We start from the raw sequence: 19,724 nt of genomic DNA on the forward strand, positions 1-19,724 counted from the left end.
TCATCCCAGAGCATATTTAGTTACTAGTTTCAAAGACTTACATGAATGTGCAAAGTCAGGTTGAAATATAAATATAAACTCACAATATATAGACAGATATAACAGTGACATAAATAAGGCACAATGCATCAACTTGGCACAAGTTTTCAAATGCATGAAAGTGCTGTCAAATATATTTCCATCAAAGTGTGGGGATCGCTGCTGTCCAGTGCGCCGGAAACTTGTTTTTAGCCTGAAGACAAATGGTGGAGTTTTCTTTCTGTCCTGGGAGTAGTCAGATGTGCTCCTGGTCTTTGCCGGATTTGGATGTAAAGCACAAAACCTCAGTGAGTTCCAGAGAACCACAGAGTCAGCTCAGTTTGACCTGCTCGTGCGATCAGCTGGAAAGTGATCAGAAGCTCACCCAGACACGACTCAGTCCAGTTTCACTCACACTGTAGTTACAGGATGTCATGTTTGGGTAAGTTGAGCTCCTCCTCAGACACAGTCAGGTCCCCCATGTACCAGAATATCCAGAAGATCAGACTCAGGAAGATCAGCAAAGGTCCAGATATCACAAAAAAGTCCCAGAAGCTCAACGGGGCGAAGATCCCGATGAAGAAGAGGATCAGGCCGGCGATGTCAAAAATCAAAGCCAGCGCCAGGAATGTGCTGCTGCACTTATTTGGCTCCATAGCCGGGCCGGATGAGACGGGCAGATGGACGTTGTCTGAAGGCCTGATGAGACTGAAAAGTCTGTGCTTCCTGTCTTGGGGAACATTCTTTTTTTTATCCAGCACACCTCTACATTTCTTTCATAGCAGAGCTTTGTGGAAAAACTGGTCTAAAAACCAAAACAACGGGTTTTGCTCATTAACAGATCTTTAAAACCCCACAGCACGCCTTCATTCCTCTGAAGGGCTGACTTGTTTTGCACCTTCCACGTGTCATTACTGCGACACCTCAACCCATTGTCTCAAACCAGTGTGACAGATTTATGCACATATATTTCATAATCAGCTGCCACCGAGCTTGTGTTTACACGGTGATAAGCTTGCAGTAATTATTCAGGGACCCCGGATCTTTCTGTTCAGCTAATGAAACCAAAGCGATTCGAGGCGTCGCATCTTTTATCAGATCGCTCAGAGCCTCCTCGTCGCTTCAGTCTCACTGACTAGAGATTTATCCCTGGAGATATACTCTAGTTACCTTTTGTATTTGTCTTGGGAGCAGCTCTGCAGGGTGGATACACTGCATTAAAGCATTTCCAACTATTTGATATTTCACGGTTCGTGCAGCTCGACAATAGTGACACGTATTATAAAGTGCAGCCGCAAAGAGGAAATGCACGTAATGGAAACTTCTCTGAGTACCTTGTTTGACCAGTCATGCTGCCACTATTTGTCTTTTTGTCTCCGGCTTTGACTCGCTGTCCTCTCTACTGTTAGAGGAAGTGTGCACAGCGGAGACGGATTCAGCTTTATTTACTGTAACGCCGCGGCTCTGATTAAAGCGAGCTGAGCTGTCAGTCACACTGACTCTGTTTGTCAGAAGCCATTTCAGTGCTTGATCAACTGAACCCTGCAGAGGCCGCGTTTGCATAAGGTGTGCCGTCAGTGGAACTTGAACCTCCGGATCAAACAGAGGCTGCTGCTCCCAAACATATCTATAAATATAAACGTACAATCAGAAATGTACTCTCCCAAACAAATCCATATCATATCTGCGTATGGAAAATGCTATAAAGTAAAGTTATGCCTTGTCTGGCTTTGCTTTGCCATCATCGTTCTGCTGAGTCAAACCAGTCTGACCAGTGTTTGTTTTGAACTGACAGCAAAGCAAACAGCAAACATGACCTATCTTTACTGTGTCTAGTTATCAGTGGAAAAGTGGAAAAAATGAAGTAATGGAAGGCTATCAATAATCAGTCCTTTCACCTTGTAATTGTAGCTGTGGCTCAGAGGTATATCTGCGCATTCTCTGCTTATCCAGCTTATATTAAATCTACAATCAGGTACAGAAAAAATACAAATAATATAAAGTCTGATTTTCGTAGACTCTAAATCTGTAACAATTGTTAAAATGAATGTTAATGTTCATTTTTTTATACAAGCAAAAATAAATAAATAAATAAACATTGAGCATCCAGAATTGTATTTCTAGCTGCAAGGCTGTCCGTCTGCTCAGGGCCCCTGATGTCCTCACTGTTTCCCCCAATTCTTTCCTTTTTATTGCACAATTTTATATATTAAATTTGCAACACAAGCAGAAAATAAGCTCCAATAGATAAAAGCCTCAACAAAATGGGAGAGAGTGGGTCACAATAGGTGATTCATAAAAAGAGTTACTGCAAACTATTAGTTGGAAGACTCTAAAGAGTCCGGGGCCAGTGAGGTTCTGGGGCCTGAAGCAGCTACAGCACAACAGGTCGTGTTTTATCTTCTATAGATCCACCGTTCCTAATCATTCCTTTTAAAAGTTTTCTGGAAAGAACAAAGAAAGTTCTGCTTTAACACATTTTCAAGTTAAAGTGCCCCGCTGTGCTGCGACTGAAAAGGACTCACAATTCATTTTGAATTGATTCGCTGAGAATGCCTCGAGTGAACTCTCTTTCTTATTTCCCTGCAAATGGTTGCGAATTCTTTCCAGGAAATGTACAAAGTCATTAATATGAAATTGCAGACCAGAAAAGCAAAGTATAAGCTCAGTGAGAAAGAACAGAGTATAAAGGGCCTTGTGCCTCAGTATTTCTAACATTGTGATTTACAGCCTATTTAAACATGTTTGACAGAACAGGTCCAGACATAATGCCCATCTAGGTTTGACTGAGAAGCCTGGAAAATATAACTTGCAGTAGTATCATCCCTCTTTCTCTGCATACTGTACAGAAGGCTCCAGAAAGAGGCACAATAAAGCGGCCAGATGCGCATTTTAACATGGAGGTACTCATCATGACATCAGGTCGTGTCATTTTTGCCCATTTTGCTCTCCACGTCAGGGATGTCCGATGAGGTATCGTAGCCTTCGTTGGAGTAGGCGGTGGATCTGCCCCACGTCACCCTGCTGGCTTTGTGTGGAGAGGATCCCCCATGGCTGCTCTCCTCATCCTCCACGCACTTCATGCTTTCCTCCCCTCCCTTCAGCTTCATGGTTAACCTCTCGGATAGTTTCCTGGCCAGCTGCACGATGCTGTTCCTCTTCTTACAGCCGTCATCCACCGACACCTGGACGTTGCCCACGTACCACATGAGCCAGCAGGCCAGGCTGATGAAAATGATCAGGGAGCCGGTGTAGATCAAGAAGTCGCCATAAAAGAGTCCGTTGATGCGCAAGTTGGCGAAGATCCCGATTAAAAGCAGGATCACGCCGAGCACGTCAAACACGACGGCGATGAGAAACATAAGAAAGCAGTTTCCGATGCACTTGATCGCATCCATCCTAGACAGATCACAGCCGCTTCAAGCTTGTATAACGGCAAGCTGCTTCATCCTTTATACCTGAGCCGAGGCTGCGCACCTGTGGAGAGAGACGCCCCGCCTTAAAGTAGAAATAAACAATGTGTTCACGCAGGTGCATTCCGTGTACACACAAAACAAACACACACGTATGCACACTTCCTTTTTGCTCGTTTTTCACACTGAAAAGTCAAACATCCTGAATTCTCCAGTTCACAACAACAACAGTCATTTCAGGGAACTTTTCACTGTAGGCGCGCTGTGAAATATTAGAAAGACCCCTTATGAGGAAGCGCTCAGCCAGGTGGAGCAGACATCTGCCACGTGGTGAGGGGACAGAGGAAGCAGATACAGCAGGCAGGTTTCGTTTTTGATATTTATTGATATTTAATAAAGGATTCAAAATTGTAGTTAGAGTCCAGAATCTCGCAGGCTGGTCTGGGCAATGCAAATAATGCAGGACTCACAAGACTCCTTAGCATAATATTTGGCTGTCAAATTATACAGATGTATGCATCGTGTATGTTGTGAATATCAGGAAGAAGCAGGTGTATTTATTTGTTGTGCTGATGTTGGATTAGAACTTCTTCGGGTGTTTTTTTCATTCAAGTTAAAGTTAAGTAGTGTTGTGATCAGAACTTGAGTAGTGGAACTTGTGGCGCCCCAAACACTGCAGTTACATGAACACTGACAGACGTGGTCGTAACTGAGTAACGACAGCTAAATAAATAAAAACCTGAAACCGCTTCTTCACAAAAATCAAAATGTAAAAGCATCATAACTGAAATAATGATTAAAACACTGTCACCTTTGATTTTCAGCTAAACTATTACATTTGATTTGAGTCTTTGCACTTAACTTGCAGGAGTCTTCTGCATTATATTTAAAAAATAAAGGATGAACAACTCCTCAACACAAAGGTCAAAAGCATTAATAATAAAATATAATCAAAAAATTTAACAAGCTTCAAAGACTAAAGTTCAAGTTATAACGGCACTAATTGAAAAGACTTTGCATATACAGTGCTTCTGACATTATGAATGCATCCTACTGGCCTGTGAATAATGATTATTTTCAGCATGAATTAATCCGTTTGTTTCTATAAAAGGGTGAAATATTCAAAAAGCTATTTTGTTGTCTAAAACCAAAAGGTTTGTATTGTTATATCCAAGGCAAATGTGAAGACCATGAACTTTGGATTAAAAAATTATTGTAATAATCTTTTTATTGCAAATAAAACTCTGATTACATCAGAGGATCATTTCTAAATGTCTATAAATCTTAAATATAATAAATATAAATAAATAAATAAACCTCACCGACCGACCACAGTATGTGAGGACTCAGGGCTGTGTGTCGGACAGGGTCGTCTGCAGTACGGGGGCCCCACAGGGAACGGTTCTGGCTCCGTTCTCTTCACCATCTACACTGCAGACTTCTCCCACAATTCCACCCAGTGCTTCCTGCAGAAGTTCTCTGATGACTCTGCAATAGTCGGCCTCATCACTGATGGGGACGACAAGGAGTACAGAGGACTGACTCAAGACTTTGTGGACTGGTGCCAGCTGAACTACCTCCAGATCAACGCCAGTAAAACCAAGGAGCTGGTGGTAGACTTCCGCAGGCACAAGCATTCTCCACTGCAACCACTGAACATCCAGGGTATGGGCATTGAGGCTGTGGACAGCTACAGGTACCTTGGTGTTCATCTGAACAACAGACTGGACTGGACTCATAACTCAGACGCCCTCTACAGGAAAGGGCAGAGCAGGCTGTACCTGCTGCGGAGACTCAGGTCGTTTGGAGTGGAGGGCCCACTCCTGAAGAGCTTCTATGACTCTGTGGTGGCTTCTGCTATCTTTTATGGTGTGGTCTGCTGGGGCGGCAGCATCTCTGCTGGGGACAGGAAGAGACTGAACAGGGTGATCCGAAGGGCCAGCTCTGTTCTAGGATGCCCTCTGGACCCAGTGGAGGTGGTGAGTGACAGGAGAACGGCGGCTAAGCTGTCATCCCTGATGGACAACATCTCCCACCCCATGCAGCAGACTGTGACAGCACTGAGCAGCTCCTTCAGTGGGAGACTGCGGCACCCACGGTGTGGGACGGAGAGATTTCGCAGGTCTTTCCTCCCCACTGCTGTCAGACTCCATAATAAAGACTTTAACTGATCAAGCACACACATCCATACATATGCAATAATACTAAGTGCAATAATCCTTTCTGGCATCGTTGTATTTTTACTCAGTTGTATATAGCATTCGTATTCTATTTTTATCTTATTGTATATTTTTATTCTATTTTATTCTACTGTATATAGTATTTTATTCTATTCTGTACAGCTGTGTACTGTATTTATTCTTATTGTATTCTAATTTTTGCGTCATAACTTTTGCACTGTCCACTTCCTGCTGTGACAAAACAAATTTCCCACGTGTGGGACTAATAAAGGTTATCTTATCTTATCTTATATATCTCAATATAAACCTGTAGCAACACACCAATAACCACTTCACTGCTTCACTGTTATTTTATACATTTAGACTTGATTTATGTTGATGACTGAAGGTGCAGTAATCACTACTGCAGTAACTTCAACTTGTGTAAATCAGTATTTCTTTAGTTCAACATTTATTTTTAGATGTCATATGTTGTATATGTTCCTGGTCTTGTGTGTTACCTGGCAACCTGTATGACAAAATGTATAAATAATTGCTCAAAGATTAATTCACAAGCAGACTGACACATGAAAACATTGGATCAATAATTACAGATATTGCATTGTTTCAAATTCAACACACAGAGTAGAAGTATCGGTATTGAAATAGAAATAATCCTGATTAAATAAAGCAAAGATTGCAAACTTAAATGTCTTTGCTAATTAAATATTCAGAGTTTCTCTAACATTTTCATCTTCTGATTATTTGACATCTGCTGTGGTCGTTATATTAAATAAAAATATTTAAGCTGAGCAGGCATTAGAATTTAATGTAATGATACATATAAATTAAATACTTTAATTCTGAACAAATTTGAGTGAGTTACCAGATATTTGCACACGTGTCTCTATCTAATATTTCCTCTTCCATTACCTCTGGCTTTGCTTTCGTTAGAAACCTGCCTCATGGCTGCAAAACACTTTATTGTGTTCGCTCAGCTTGTGTCTGACTCTCTGTGGTGAACAATGCTGCGCTGGAAGGGTTCACACAGGTCTTTGGAGCTTTTTCCTCTGAAGCTGCCTGCCGTCATCACAAATGAGAGCTCAGTCGGTGAACCAACACAGTAAACCAAACAAAGGAGTTAAAGAGGCTAAAATGCTTCTGGGAGCCGAGGGGAACCGTGGAGTTTGGTGATAATCGTTGTTCATTCATTACAAAGAGTGATTCCTTTCTGTAGCAGTCATACGATTCTTTGCAAATATACAAATATTGATTATCGTTACTTTAAATATGATCTGCACTGCTAGCCCAAAGAGTGCATTTTCAGTGGATAGAAGGAATTAATATTTAATGCACATTACAGTGGAATCTGGCTGTGAAGGGGTTACTTTAAATTGGCTGCTACCTAATATTGAAATCTTATGTAAATGTGCTTTCAGGTCACACCAGTCAAATCATCACTCTTTACATAATTCAAGGATGAATACATTTAGATTCAAAGCATCCTTCCTTGTGGTTCTTTCAACAAACACTCACAGCCACACGCAGCTGGACACAGTAAAACACAAAGTGACAATAAGAAGATGTCGTGACTTCGACTGACACGGTCAGTCTTTGCATAATTTTTATTTTATTCTTTGCAAATATTCATAAGGACACTTTACTGCCTTGTATCTTCTTGCTAAATTGTTTGTGCAGGTGTAAATAATTGCATTTTCTGCAGCGCATTCCTGTCCATGCGCTCTCATCCTATTTTCAACAGCCGCTGTTATTAATGAAATTACATCATGCACACTAGAAACTTCAATAGTGTCGTCAATCCAGAGAGATAAACATAATTGTTGTCAAACAGTCTTCTATTAATCATTTTCCACAGAGCTGAAAATATTAACCTCAGTTCAGCGTGTTCTCCACGTTTCTCCTGAAATTACATCCAAACATAGTTGTGCTGAAAAACATCACAGCCCTCACAGGTTAAACACCGGAGGCCTGTAATAACTCAGGGGCTTCTTCATTTTCGACCGCTTCCTGTTCTCTTTGGTAATAGGAATCAGGACCACGCCCACCACAAAAACCATCAATCCAATGGACAGCAGGGCTGGTCCCAGGATGTTGGTGACTTTCCGGCAGTGGCCAGCGAAGTAAAGGCCGCTGATGATGATGCCACATGCCAGGAAGCTGCCCCCGGTAGACATGAGGTGGATGGGGAACCAAAAGACTTCAGACTTCTTGGGGGAATTCTCCGTAGTCCAAACTGACTCGGTGCGGGACAGGCTGAACACGGTGCTCTCCGTGCGGCTCGGGGGCGTGAGCTGGTCCCTGGACTGGGACAGCGTGCACTCCCCCAGGGGGATGTTCTCTGGGCTCCCTGGCATGACTTCCTGGCTGACTGTATGGAAGCAATGTGGAATAAAAATCAATCTGGAAGGGAGGATGTGTCTTTTTCCTATACACGAACGTTACTAAGGATATTGTAGAACATTTACAAGATACTGCAATAAGCAAAACACTCTGTGTGTCACAACAAATCCACAAAAGTACAATGAGGACGTTTATGCTGCAATCAGAAATTCTAAAGAAAATACAAACAGCTTCTTTGCCCACTGGAAACGAGTCCACACCCAGGAAAGGAGCAAACAAGTCAACAAACACCTACCTTCGAATTCTGGATCAAGTCTCTTAGTCTGTATTTTTGAAGAACTGACAATAAGTTACAGTGAAAAATCACAAATCCTGAAGGAGAAGCCGACAAAATCTCTGCCCACCGTCTGACCAGAGAACCCAGTAAAATACAGCCATACAGATTTAGCAAACATCTACCCACCCTCCTACATTATCTCCACCTACTCAAGAGAACCCTGTGACCACCATCCCCTTACCATCTTCTACCATCGCAGGCGGTTTGTCCTGATATTACATGCAGAGCGAGGTGCTTGGCTTTCTTTCCCCAGAGGATATCCATAGACTCCCCCCAAACCACTCAGACTCACGGCTCCATTGGGCTCTAAAACGATTTCACAAAAACTTCAATAAACAGCTCCAGTACAGCCTTTTTTTTTGTTTTTTCAGAAAAAAAAGCCTCAAATTTTCCAGGACAGGACAATGAGAGGAAAATATCTGCCTTACTAGCCTGAACTCTTTCCATACAAAGAAGAGTAGGGGCAGGAAATGGCTCTCTGTTATAGGCAGATTGATGCAGCAAGCTTTCCAATACGGACAGTTATGTTGGTACAGTATTGATCTCTAAGTACCCTGGAGCAATTATCTGCAAGTTGTTCACTGGTCATGAGATCTGTGTAGTAAAATTAACCCTGTGAAAGTAAAGGAAATCGTTTAGAAATTTGGTCAAATTTGGGATTTTCCTTTGTCGTCTTCTTATTGAGCTTCTGAGATTTCGCACCTCGGGTGTGTAGGGGACCACAGCGTCAGAGGGGTGTCGCTGCAATCTGATGCTGCTGCTTCCATTAAACCGGCCTGATATTACATTTGTGTCTGCTTCGCTTCGTGCGCTCTTTTGGAAAGACAAGTGCCACTATGTGGCCATTGATCTGAACACGAGCTCACACATTAACACAATTACGCTCGATGGAGAGCTCCTCAGCTATGAAGACGGCTCTTCGGGGCTGTTTCTACTTAGCAAAGGCTGCACCTACTCCCTGGTTTCATTAGATTACTGCTGTCCTCTCTTTAAAATGCACCATCATGTGGCGCTGATACATGAAGCTTGTCTATACTTGCAATGAGCAGCATGATCCAGCAGAGGGCAGCGCTGCCATGTGGCTTAGAATTGGACTTCGGGCTTGCTGTGTCATTAACTTTTAGTGAAATTTTAAACAGTACGAGCTGTTAATTGATCAGCTAATTCAATGTTTTACTAATTAACTTAGTTTGTTCTTTTACTTTGCACTGACATATGAGGAATTAATTGCCCGTTCCATGTAGTGCTTGTGATCATGACGTGCCTAATTCTCTTAAACGGCCCATTTAGATGGGCTTTATCTCATTCATTTGATCAGTCATCTGAGGGCATTTCCACCTGCAGGCCTGCAGACTAGATGTGATGTGAGATTGAGTTAATATATCATTTTAGACAAAAGTTAAAGAACCGTGTCTCATTTGAACGTCTTTTTGAACACAAAGTTTTGTGCACGAGCCAAAAGGTTGGAGGATGTAAAAGGGTCAAAAGATTACCTGATAAAGCTACAAGGATGTGCAGCCCTGATGTGTTTGGATGACTGCACTAATATGCTACAGTATAATATTGTTGTCTGTTTCACAGTTCCTAACTTAGTGGTCTGCCACCCTGAGAATTCAACATGCTGACACTAATTAACCTGTAAACTGATCATAACCACGACGTGGTGGCTCTTTTCCTTCTTGCTGTAATGAGCTAGCATTGGGAGATGAACACAGAAACATACAAATGATTTAGAGCTGGTCTTGTAATGCGTTTGATACTAAGCACTGCAGAATAAAGTTTTAGTGTGGACGTCTGATCCCTACGTTTGAGAAATGTCCGAGCTAAATAGCTGTCCTGGACACCAATCGTTTTGCTTGCTTTTCTAGCATCGTGTTGCTACAGGCTAACTGTAACGATCCAGAGTAGCGTTCCTGGGACCTTCAGTTTATAGATAAATAAATCTGATGGGTAGTTTGATACATAATAATGTTAATCAAGTTAATTTTTCTTGATCATTGGTTGTTTTCTGTGATTTCATGTGCTTGAGTTGCCGGCGGCATGAGGAAGCCTGTCTCACCCGTCTGTGTGACACTCAGGTTAATGTTGGCTATTCCTGGGTGGAACAAACATTAAGAGGAGCTGCGGTTCTGTTCCCTTCAGCTTCATAGGATCCACATGCTCGTGCCCAAAGGAAGAAGGTGGCGCACAGTTACACACAGAAACTGTATCCTCATTACTCATTCGGAGCTGTGAGTTTTTGCTGACAGAAAGAGAGGAATAAGAAGCTGATAATACAATCTGCTTTGTGCAACTGAGTCATCTCAACTGAGTCAGTGTTTTAGGGTTAATCATTTGTTAGACAGCAGCAGGAGTCAGAGGTCCTAAATTTTAATCAAGCTTTAATATTTATGAATTTTTTTTCTCCTTCTCCTTCAATCCAAAGCCAGGAATGGTATGTTGGTGTGCTGAGCCATGAACTTTAGAAGTGAAGCAGCGTGGGTCAGCTCATTGTACAAAGTAACGCCGGTGCTCACAATAAAAACTGAAATTCTTTCTCTACTGGGCCTCCACAGCAGATCCACCATGTTCCAGTACGTGACATTACATTACTCCTGGTTTATGCTCTTTACATCTGCAGTTCCCTTTAAATGAAAGTAAAAAATAATAATAATAGATTAAATAATTAAATTACCTACAGAGCCCTTCACAGACAGATTATTTATGAATTGTTGTCTTTAAATGTTTTTAAAACTAAACTCAAAGGCCTACAGGCTGCCTCAATAATGTGTAATTGTTTTGTGTAATTTTAACTTTGTTTGTTCGTATGTATTTGTCTTGAAATGTGCTGCCTCTTGGCCAGGACTCCCTTGAAAAAGAGGTCTTTGATCTCAACGGGACATTCCTGGTTAAATAAAGGTTAAATAAAAAAAAAATAAAAAAAAATTTATCTCAACTGCTGTATAAACTCTCTGCTGCTTGCAGTCTTCATTCGCAGGTTTTAAATTTATTAGCTCTTCCTCGTACAAGATTAAAGACCAGGGCTGACAGCCTTTCAGTCTGCGGCACCAAAACTCTGGAACATACGCCACTTCATCTACGTTTAGCTGACTCTGTGGAGTCCTTCAAAAAGTAGTTGAAAACTTTCCTGTTTAAGCAGGACTTCTGCGGAGATTATTATATATATTTATATCACTGTTTCTATTATGATTTTATTCTATTTTAACATGTTTTCGCTGCGTTTTACTGTGAATCGATTTCATCCCTGTGAGAAACACTATAGAAATAAACTTTCTAAATCCTGGTTTTGTGCAAATACATCCGTTTTTTCCCCCCATTGTTGATATTTCACGCTGAAATGATATTATGTGACAGAAAAGCAATGACTGTTGTATGATGGAGTGAAGGAATTGATTTAAATAAGAGTAGCTGTGCAAGATTGTGTAAGACAGGGTGACTCACCGCATTTATAGCATCTTTGAAATGATTTATTATGATTCATTAAGTGATCTGGACAAATTCCAATACACATTAGACCTTTAGGAATATACGATTGGCAGATACATTTAAAGAAATGCTTGGTTTGGGTCAGTTAAAGGAAGGGTAATTGGAAATCAGTACAAAGATGACCTTTATCTGTTGGTGAAATATTTCGGTCCTGATGGGAGTGGATTCTTTCGGGATATGGCCTTCATACTCAGACTGGACAAATACAGTAGGCGACACTCTCCACCGACTTCATCAAAACTCCAAATTAGGGAATATCCCAAAAGATACACCCATCCCATAAAGTTCCACAGAATCAAAAATCTTAAGGCACAATAAAGGTCTTCTTGTGGCCACCAGAGATGGACAGTAACGCATTAAAACGAATGTGTTACTTGTTACTAGAAAAAAGTAACAATTACAGTAAGGGATTACTATTGCAAAAAAAGTAATTAGATTACTGTTACTTTCCTGTAAGCACGCTGCGTTACTGCGTTATTGGACTGTGATTTTGTTTGTGAGAGCGTCTCATGGCGATGATGTACAAGCACGCGGCGTCCGTGGCAGCGACAGACATGTGCAGATCAACAATGAATAATATGGAGTGATGGAGAGAGTACGACCATGTAGCGTTTAAAGCTCAGACATACTTAAATTACTTTAATGTTTTTGTCACTTTTTACAGAATCAAACTTAGTGTCAGCTGTTCACTCTGCGTTGGAAGAAAACGTCTTTCTACAGCAAAAAAAATAAACTTCAAATCTGAGCACCGAGCGCGCTGCCACGGGAATGTGACATTCACAGGGAAACCCCCGGATCCTCCCACTGACATGACCGCTGTGGGCAAACCTCCACCTGCCCCACTCCTGCTGAACAGGTGACAACAGATTTAAGCGCGACAGGACTCAGAGCTGCTGAATCTTTGATTTTATTTATTTTCTGCTGTGTTTCACTTGCATCTATTTGAAAGAGTGAGTGTAAACACATAACATTATTTTATTTTATATACTGGAATATGTCAGAAATAGGTTTAAATGTTAAACACATTTATTCCGGTTACAGACTGTTGCATTTAATTTAATTTTTGCTGATGCAATGCGCATAAAGTTAAAAGATTAAAACCAATAAAACAAGTTTTAAAAAAAGAGACTTTTGCATTTGATTACATTTTATATGATGGATTATACAGAAAAACTAGAAGTCTATTGTTTTATTACGTATTCAGATTGTGTATCATGTTTTTGAAAAGCAACTAAATAATAAAGTAACTAACTACTTTTGAAAATAAGTAATCAGTAAAGTAACAGGATTGCTTTCTTGGAGAAGTAATCAGTAATTAGTAACTAACTACTTTTTTCAAGTAACTTGACCAACACTGGTGGCCTGCAAGGCAACCAAACCTCAAGTCCTGTAAGAAGCCCAACAACAATGCACATGAGTGATTTTAAGGCTACGTCCACACGTACACGGGTATTTTTGAAAACTGAGATTTTCCAAAAATAATCCCGTCTACACGTAAACGCAAAAATGAAGGAAAACGCTGCTAGGAACATGCCAAAGCAACAGGTGGCGATATATTCCTAACCATGTAGAAATGTTGGCCAATCAGAAGTCTAGAAGCCTCGTGGAAAATAGTAAACAAAGATGGGGCATAGAAGCAGAACCGAGTCGTATGTGTGGAGGGACAGTAACTGTGTGTGTATATGTAAGCATTTAAACACTGCAGAGAGTACAAGTAACAGTAACAGTATTTTGTCATTTCACCGAAACAATAACGTGGCGCACAGTGTGACGTCAAAAAAGGCGCACACCTTTGACGCGGCGTTTTCTCCTTTTAGTTCGTCCACACGTAAACGCAAAAACTGAGTTTTCGAAAATATCCACCCTGGCAGGCGTTTTTAAAAATCTCCGTTTTCAGTGACCGACAACGCCGTTTACATGTAGAGAAAAGGTGCAAACGCACAGAAAAAAATAAAAATTTTCAAAAATACCCGGGTACATGTGGACGTAGCTTAAATGTACTTTATGTCAAAACACTACAGCTGGATAGAGTAAAAATATTTCCTCTGAGACATCAGGATTAATCTCTAACAGTTGATTACTTGCTGGGCTTGAATTTCCCTGTATTATTGCACATAATTTAACTGATTTTTGCAAATGTAGTACTCACAATAATACTACTACTAATGCTATGGCAGTCCCACTGAAGTTGATGTTAAGACCACAAATCTTCATGATCCTCTCGATTGGTCTAACATTACTAAGGTTAACTGGCTCAGAATCTGTGGCCCGGTCTTACGAAGGTGACATGAGCTGCAGTTGACTGTGCTGAGGCGCCGATGCAGGTCAAGGATACGCCAAGAACACATAAGATGAAGAGAAACAGCCACCAAAAGACCGAACAGAACGTAGAGCGATGGAGTTTAAGGTGAACGATAAAACACGATCTGAGGTAAGAATGGGACAATGCCAAACCTGTAGTTAAAATCACAAGTTGTATGAATCCCCTAAAGGGTGAATTCCCCAATTCTGTAATAAACATGTACATCCAATGAACTTAAGGTTTGAATTTGGGCTTTTTTCTTGTAATTAGAAGCTTATTTAACAACTGTTTTATCCCTAAAATATGATCAAACGCTTTTTTTCCAGGCTTTTGGCAGCATTTTCTAATGAATGCATGAAAAACCCTTCTGAAAAACAAACAAACAACCAACAACAACAACAACAACAACATTGTCCAAGTTAAACCTGAACTGAACTGTTATGTTTCAACTGTCACTAATCTGTGGGGCTCAGCAAAGACGCGTCCCAAGACTGGACCATCTATTCTCCAGCCACATGTATTTCGTGGGACCCACGTGTCCTGTCACGTCACTTCATATTCCCTCACTGTGTGAAAAATAACTGCTTTGCTCAGTTCGGAGCAGTTTCCTGGTTCTTGTGGATTTTGTTTTCTTTGAGATATTTTTCATCATATTTCGCTGTAGTCTGCATAGCTGGTGACCTTGTAAAGATTTCCATTGGGTACAGTGTAGGCAGTAAAAGATGAGATGGGTTAACCTACACTTGACCCGTGACGAGAGCCTTCTCTGCTTTCTTCTTAGCCATTGGATAAAAGACAGACTTAGATTTGCAGTGTTCAGTTTCAAAACTAGAGCCAATTAAACTGGAACGTTGTCTCAGTATGTGGTCCAATCAACAAGGGATGCAAATGCTGTGCAGTCCCACATAAAGCGTGATGCCTGGTCTCCCTGCTTGGAGGTGTTGAGACTCTTTATGTCAGCTTTTCCTTTAGATCCACTGTTGTTGTGTTTTTTTTTTAAAATAACACTGAAATGTAAAATAAAATTACGTGCAATTTCAAAATATAATTCCAGGTTTCCGAGACGTGCGGTCAAAGAGAGACTTCTCATATCACAGGCAGATTATGTGACTTAGTAGTGTTGAAAAGTTAAAAGTTGAGCCAGTATATTGGTAAACCAACATACAGGTATCAGTCTAATCCTGTTTGATAATACAAACAGAGAGCATTGCCAGGGATTAGAGCTAATAAGCTTCGTCTTGAGTCAGCATGCTGAGTTTGTTGGTTTGGCAGGAGCTTTAGGATGGGATTCAAATGAACTGTGGACTTTGAGGTGCAGCGCGCACGCCCCCCGGTTAAAGCCACCAGAACTAAGATGCTCTAACAACTCCAACCCTTGCGGTTTTTTAAGGCTGTGGATTAAACAGAAATACTTTTTGGCCAATGAAGCCACGCACAGAGCCTCGTTAACTCCAGAGCAAATATCAATAAAACTGTGCAGATATTCATTCCTCTGCAGACAAATTACATTTTAGGTACTACATCACTGATTTATTGACACATGGAGCCCTTTTCTTTGCACAGGTCACCTTGGAAAACTAATTAATCTGCTTTGCATATTTACAGCTTTTTGTAGAGTAATCCCAGAGGTTGAGGCATACAAGCAACTGTAGCATAAAGGCTCTTTCACCTTTGCAAATGCATGAGGAAATGTGATATTCATTGTTTTTCTGAAAGGTAAACAGCAGCCACTAACACCATGCTACATATCAGTGCTCTGTAATGATAAATGAATTAAGAGGAAATGTAAGCATTTACTTTGTAAAGGATTCCACTCTTTCCCAAACCAACAAATTGTCAGTACATGCTGCTATCCACTGCTACTTTTCTGTGACGTGTCTGTCCAGATTTCATTTCAGTGATCCCCCTGCACTGTTTCCAATGAGATCTAGGGAAAATAAACCCATCTAATCCCCCTCTACCTGCAAAAAGTCATCCATTTCAGCTCCACCATGCACTGCGATCTCCTGCAAATTTCATACATATCTATACAGAGTCCTAACACTATCTGAAGTGGGGGAGATTTTATATTGAGTATAGGTTAATAAGCTCTTAGTGCAAAAGCAATAACTTAAAGTTGCCTAAAGTCAACCCAAACCTGAAATAGTGTATTATTAAGATTAAGTGAGGGCAAATTGTCTTTGCCTGTTCAGCTTTAATAATTTTTACATATGCATATATTACTTATTTGCAGGTAATCAAGAAAAAAAATACTGCTTCAGCATCTGTTATCGAGCATCAGCCAGGGACTTAAACCAGCTGCATGTTGCTGCCATGATGCTATCCATTTGCAGCAGCCTCAACATTGTAGTATTGACTGCTGCTGTACTTGGAGTGCTAATACTAATTAGCTTCATTAGCATGCTGCATCCATCAACGTGTATGGATGCAACGCACAGATAGCACTTCTTAGTAGCTTTGTGAAAGTAACATACAAACATGAGCCTCGAATTCTGTGCAGCAAAACTGGGATTATCTGAATAGTAAACTGTATTTCTTTGTCAGACAGTCAATGAAAGGTTTCAAAAGGCACCAACAGCACAAACAGTCAAGGGATCTAGGTCAGTGACTCAAATTAGTTAGGTTTACCTCCACCACGGGCGCAATTATCGATGTTTACTTCAAGCCAGCTTAGATGCTTTGGTAGAAAATTCACCCACCGAAAAACTGTTGATACATCAAGACCAAACAATTTATTCTACCTGTCTGCAAACATGATTATTTCTGTTCCAAATTTGGGTATTTCAACATGGGAGTGTGGGGGAATTTACTCGCTTTTGTAGCAAGCTCCAGGTGGCCATTAGAAGAACTGCGATGTTTAATACTTCGGCGTTGGCTTCATTTTTCAGCCTCAGAGTTTGTTGCTTGAAACATATTAGAATAAAATGTCAGGTTGGTTTGTGCCTGCACCAGTCCACCTTCCTCTTCACACGAACACATCATTTGAGGTCCAGATGGGAGGAATAAACAAGACTGTTCACATTTGATAGAAGCGAGTAAAATAAGAAATGCTTATGAAAACTTTATTGTCCATTTTGATTAATTCAGAAGTGCGTAACTGTTTCTCAGATTGTTGAAGAAGTTAAAGACTTGTTACTCAAATTTTTCATTTATGAGGTTTGTCTTTGTGGTTTGACTGTCGCAGTAGCACTCAGGGAGCCCAACATGCAGCCAGGCATTAATAAAACGCTAACTTATAGACTGAACCCATAAAGTATTTTACAAACAGGTTGCATTTATACCTTTACTTATCTTTTCCACTCTTATTGATTTCTCAGAGCACTCTACAGTACAACCCACATTCACACAGTACTTTTGGAAGAAACCCTGTTTTTTCTTTTTTATGAAGAGGTGTGGATAGGAAAGAGGAGGGAAAGACGGAATAGAGACCTTGGAAGAGTTTTTCACACCGTATGTCAAGGATCGGCGGTGTTAGGATGAGAGAAAGTGGCAGCCGAGAGTTGAGGAAGAACAGCGATGTATTGCTAAGCCAACAAACTGCACTTAAATTGCACAAAAAAATTAAACAAGGCTCTATTATTTTTGTATTCTTTTTTATAATTCATTTTGTAGTAAGAATATTAGAATAATATTATAAAATATATCAAAATAATTGTACCAAACAGGTAAGACAGATCTCCCTGCACTGGTGCATGTGTATTATAGAAGTGTGAAAGCAGTGTGAATCACAACTAACATGAAATTGTGTGGATTGTTGTAAATACTAACAACAAGTGGATGATCTCACAATTGATTCAAGAGCACAAAACACTGTTCTGTGGAGGCTAAATCCTCTCCACAGAGGTGTAGGGGGATCGGTCTACCTTTTGGGTTATAATAGAATATATTTTGAATTTTTTTTTTTTCATAAACCACTCTTTCTGATAGCCCAAAACTTTAAGAGCTTCACAATAACTTATCATGTGGACCAATTAGTCAGATGGGAGTGACTACAGTGGAACCCCAAAGATGACCTACGAGGGAGGGAGGGAGGGAGGGAGGGAGGGAGGGAGGAGAGGAGCAGAACAGCTGAACAGGAGACTTAAGGGATAGTTTGGATGATCCAGTCGGCCCCTAGGACCGTGCACTAAAGCTTTAATGAAAGAGAACTAAGAGACATCATCCTTATACCTAACTATAACCCAATTGTGACCCTGACACCAAAACCACATTTTAAGTCTCAAAAATGCCTTCAAACTTATGGGGACCAGGATTTTGGTTCCCATAAGTATAGTAAACTTCAAACATTTGGTCCCCACAAAGATATGACAGACACACACACACACACACACACACACACACACACACACACACACACACACACACACACACTTTGGGTGTAACTTGGGGTTCATTATCTTGCACAAGAATGCACGTTGGACAATCAGAGATTTTTCAAGCATACCCCTACTTTTCATTTGAGTCACTTTGATGGTATTTATTGAAAAAAAAGAAGCATGATTCATGCTTCAGGGGAGTGTACAGCTTTGGCTGCAAGCACAGATGCAACCACCCACCTGCTGTTCACATCCTTTGTTCATGAGGGGAGTCAGTCAGACGAAAGTTGGCTTAAAGTGAACGGGGCTAAAACAGCTCGGAAAGCACTGAAGCCCAGCGTTTTGAGCTGTGAATCAAGCAAAGCCTAATAGTACACATTTGGAGCTGGAAATAAGCATAATAGGTTACCTTTAACGACTAAGAAATTCTAGAGAATAAAGGGAACACATACTAACAGGTTTGCTATACACCTTGAAACTGTGAACATCTATTAAATAGGGGAACATTTTATTTACTAGAGTTCACCATCAGGGTGTGATGCAACCTTCACTCTGTGTGTCATTTCTTTAGGAGCAGCCTAATGGTCATGGCCATCTAGTTTATTCATACAGCTCAAATGAAAATAGAGCCCATAACACATTTGATTCCTGCATGCTAGAGAATAGGTATCTGGCCTCCAGTGGTCCTTGGACCTTCATGACGTAAATGGCTTGCACTGTTCTCCCCTGCTGTGGCATGAGATGGAGAAAGGCAAGCAGTGCTAATAGATTCTGTGGGAAAGTGAAAAAGATGTGGACTGTATAAACAGATCAATAGCTCAGCCACGTATCATTTCTGACAGATTTGTTTTCTCAGTCTGATAATTGGAGAAAGAACAAAGCATGCCATGCGCCTGCTGATCTGACTGCGTGTGGTCTCTGGGTTCACAGTTTCAGTTCAAGGTGGAGATGCTGGAAGGTCCTAAAAGGGGCCAGTAATTATACCCGTAAGATTTTTGCAAGACCCTTTGTCATTGGAGAGGATAAATTTAGGTTGACTGTTGTTCCAGAGAGGCTATTGATTGTTATTTAGTGGTTTTCATTATTTTGGTACGTTCTATATTAGAAAGAAAATACTGTCATTCCTTCAACGGCACATTCAGTGAGCAGGTGGACACATTTTTGAGAAAAAAAAAGAAAAAAAAAGTGCAATTTCTTTCAATTTCTCTCTCACTCTCAAACTCATAATTAAGGCTATTCATGCCAGAATAGAGCAGATCTGCATGAAGTGTTGTAAATCAAAAATCGATATTTGCAATAAGTGAATACCCTGTCCAATCATGGGGTAAAGTG

At 40.7% G+C, this 19,724-nt stretch overlaps 2 protein-coding genes across 7 annotated transcripts in view; both read right to left on the minus strand.

The window, feature by feature from the left end:
• tmem238l (transmembrane protein 238 like) overlaps positions 1–19,724 on the minus strand; it is a 21,413-nt gene continuing 1,689 nt past the window's right edge. Inside the window, exon 2 of the mRNA XM_082529222.1 lies at positions 1–3,495. Within this exon, the coding sequence (XP_082385348.1) occupies positions 2,937–3,416 (480 nt within the window). The 5' untranslated portion in view covers positions 3,417–3,495 and the 3' untranslated portion in view covers positions 1–2,936. The remainder of the gene's footprint in view (positions 3,496–19,724) is intronic.
• pirt (phosphoinositide interacting regulator of transient receptor potential channels) overlaps positions 7,290–19,724 on the minus strand; it is a 25,110-nt gene continuing 12,675 nt past the window's right edge. For 4 of the 6 annotated variants that reach the window (XM_082529215.1, XM_082529217.1, XM_082529218.1 and 1 more), the window contains exon 2: positions 7,290–7,979. In XM_082529215.1, coding sequence (XP_082385341.1) covers positions 7,558–7,979 — 422 coding nt within the window. In that variant the 3' untranslated portion in view covers positions 7,290–7,557. Of the gene's footprint in view, positions 7,980–8,469; positions 8,824–16,037; positions 16,092–19,724 lie in introns of those variants that run through there. The other 2 variants (XM_082529220.1, XM_082529216.1) reach the window with 2 other exon arrangements.

This window comes from Aulonocara stuartgranti, assembly GCF_965226115.1.
Source record: "Aulonocara stuartgranti genome assembly, chromosome: 4".
Classification (NCBI taxonomy): Eukaryota; Metazoa; Chordata; class Actinopteri; order Cichliformes; family Cichlidae; genus Aulonocara; species Aulonocara stuartgranti.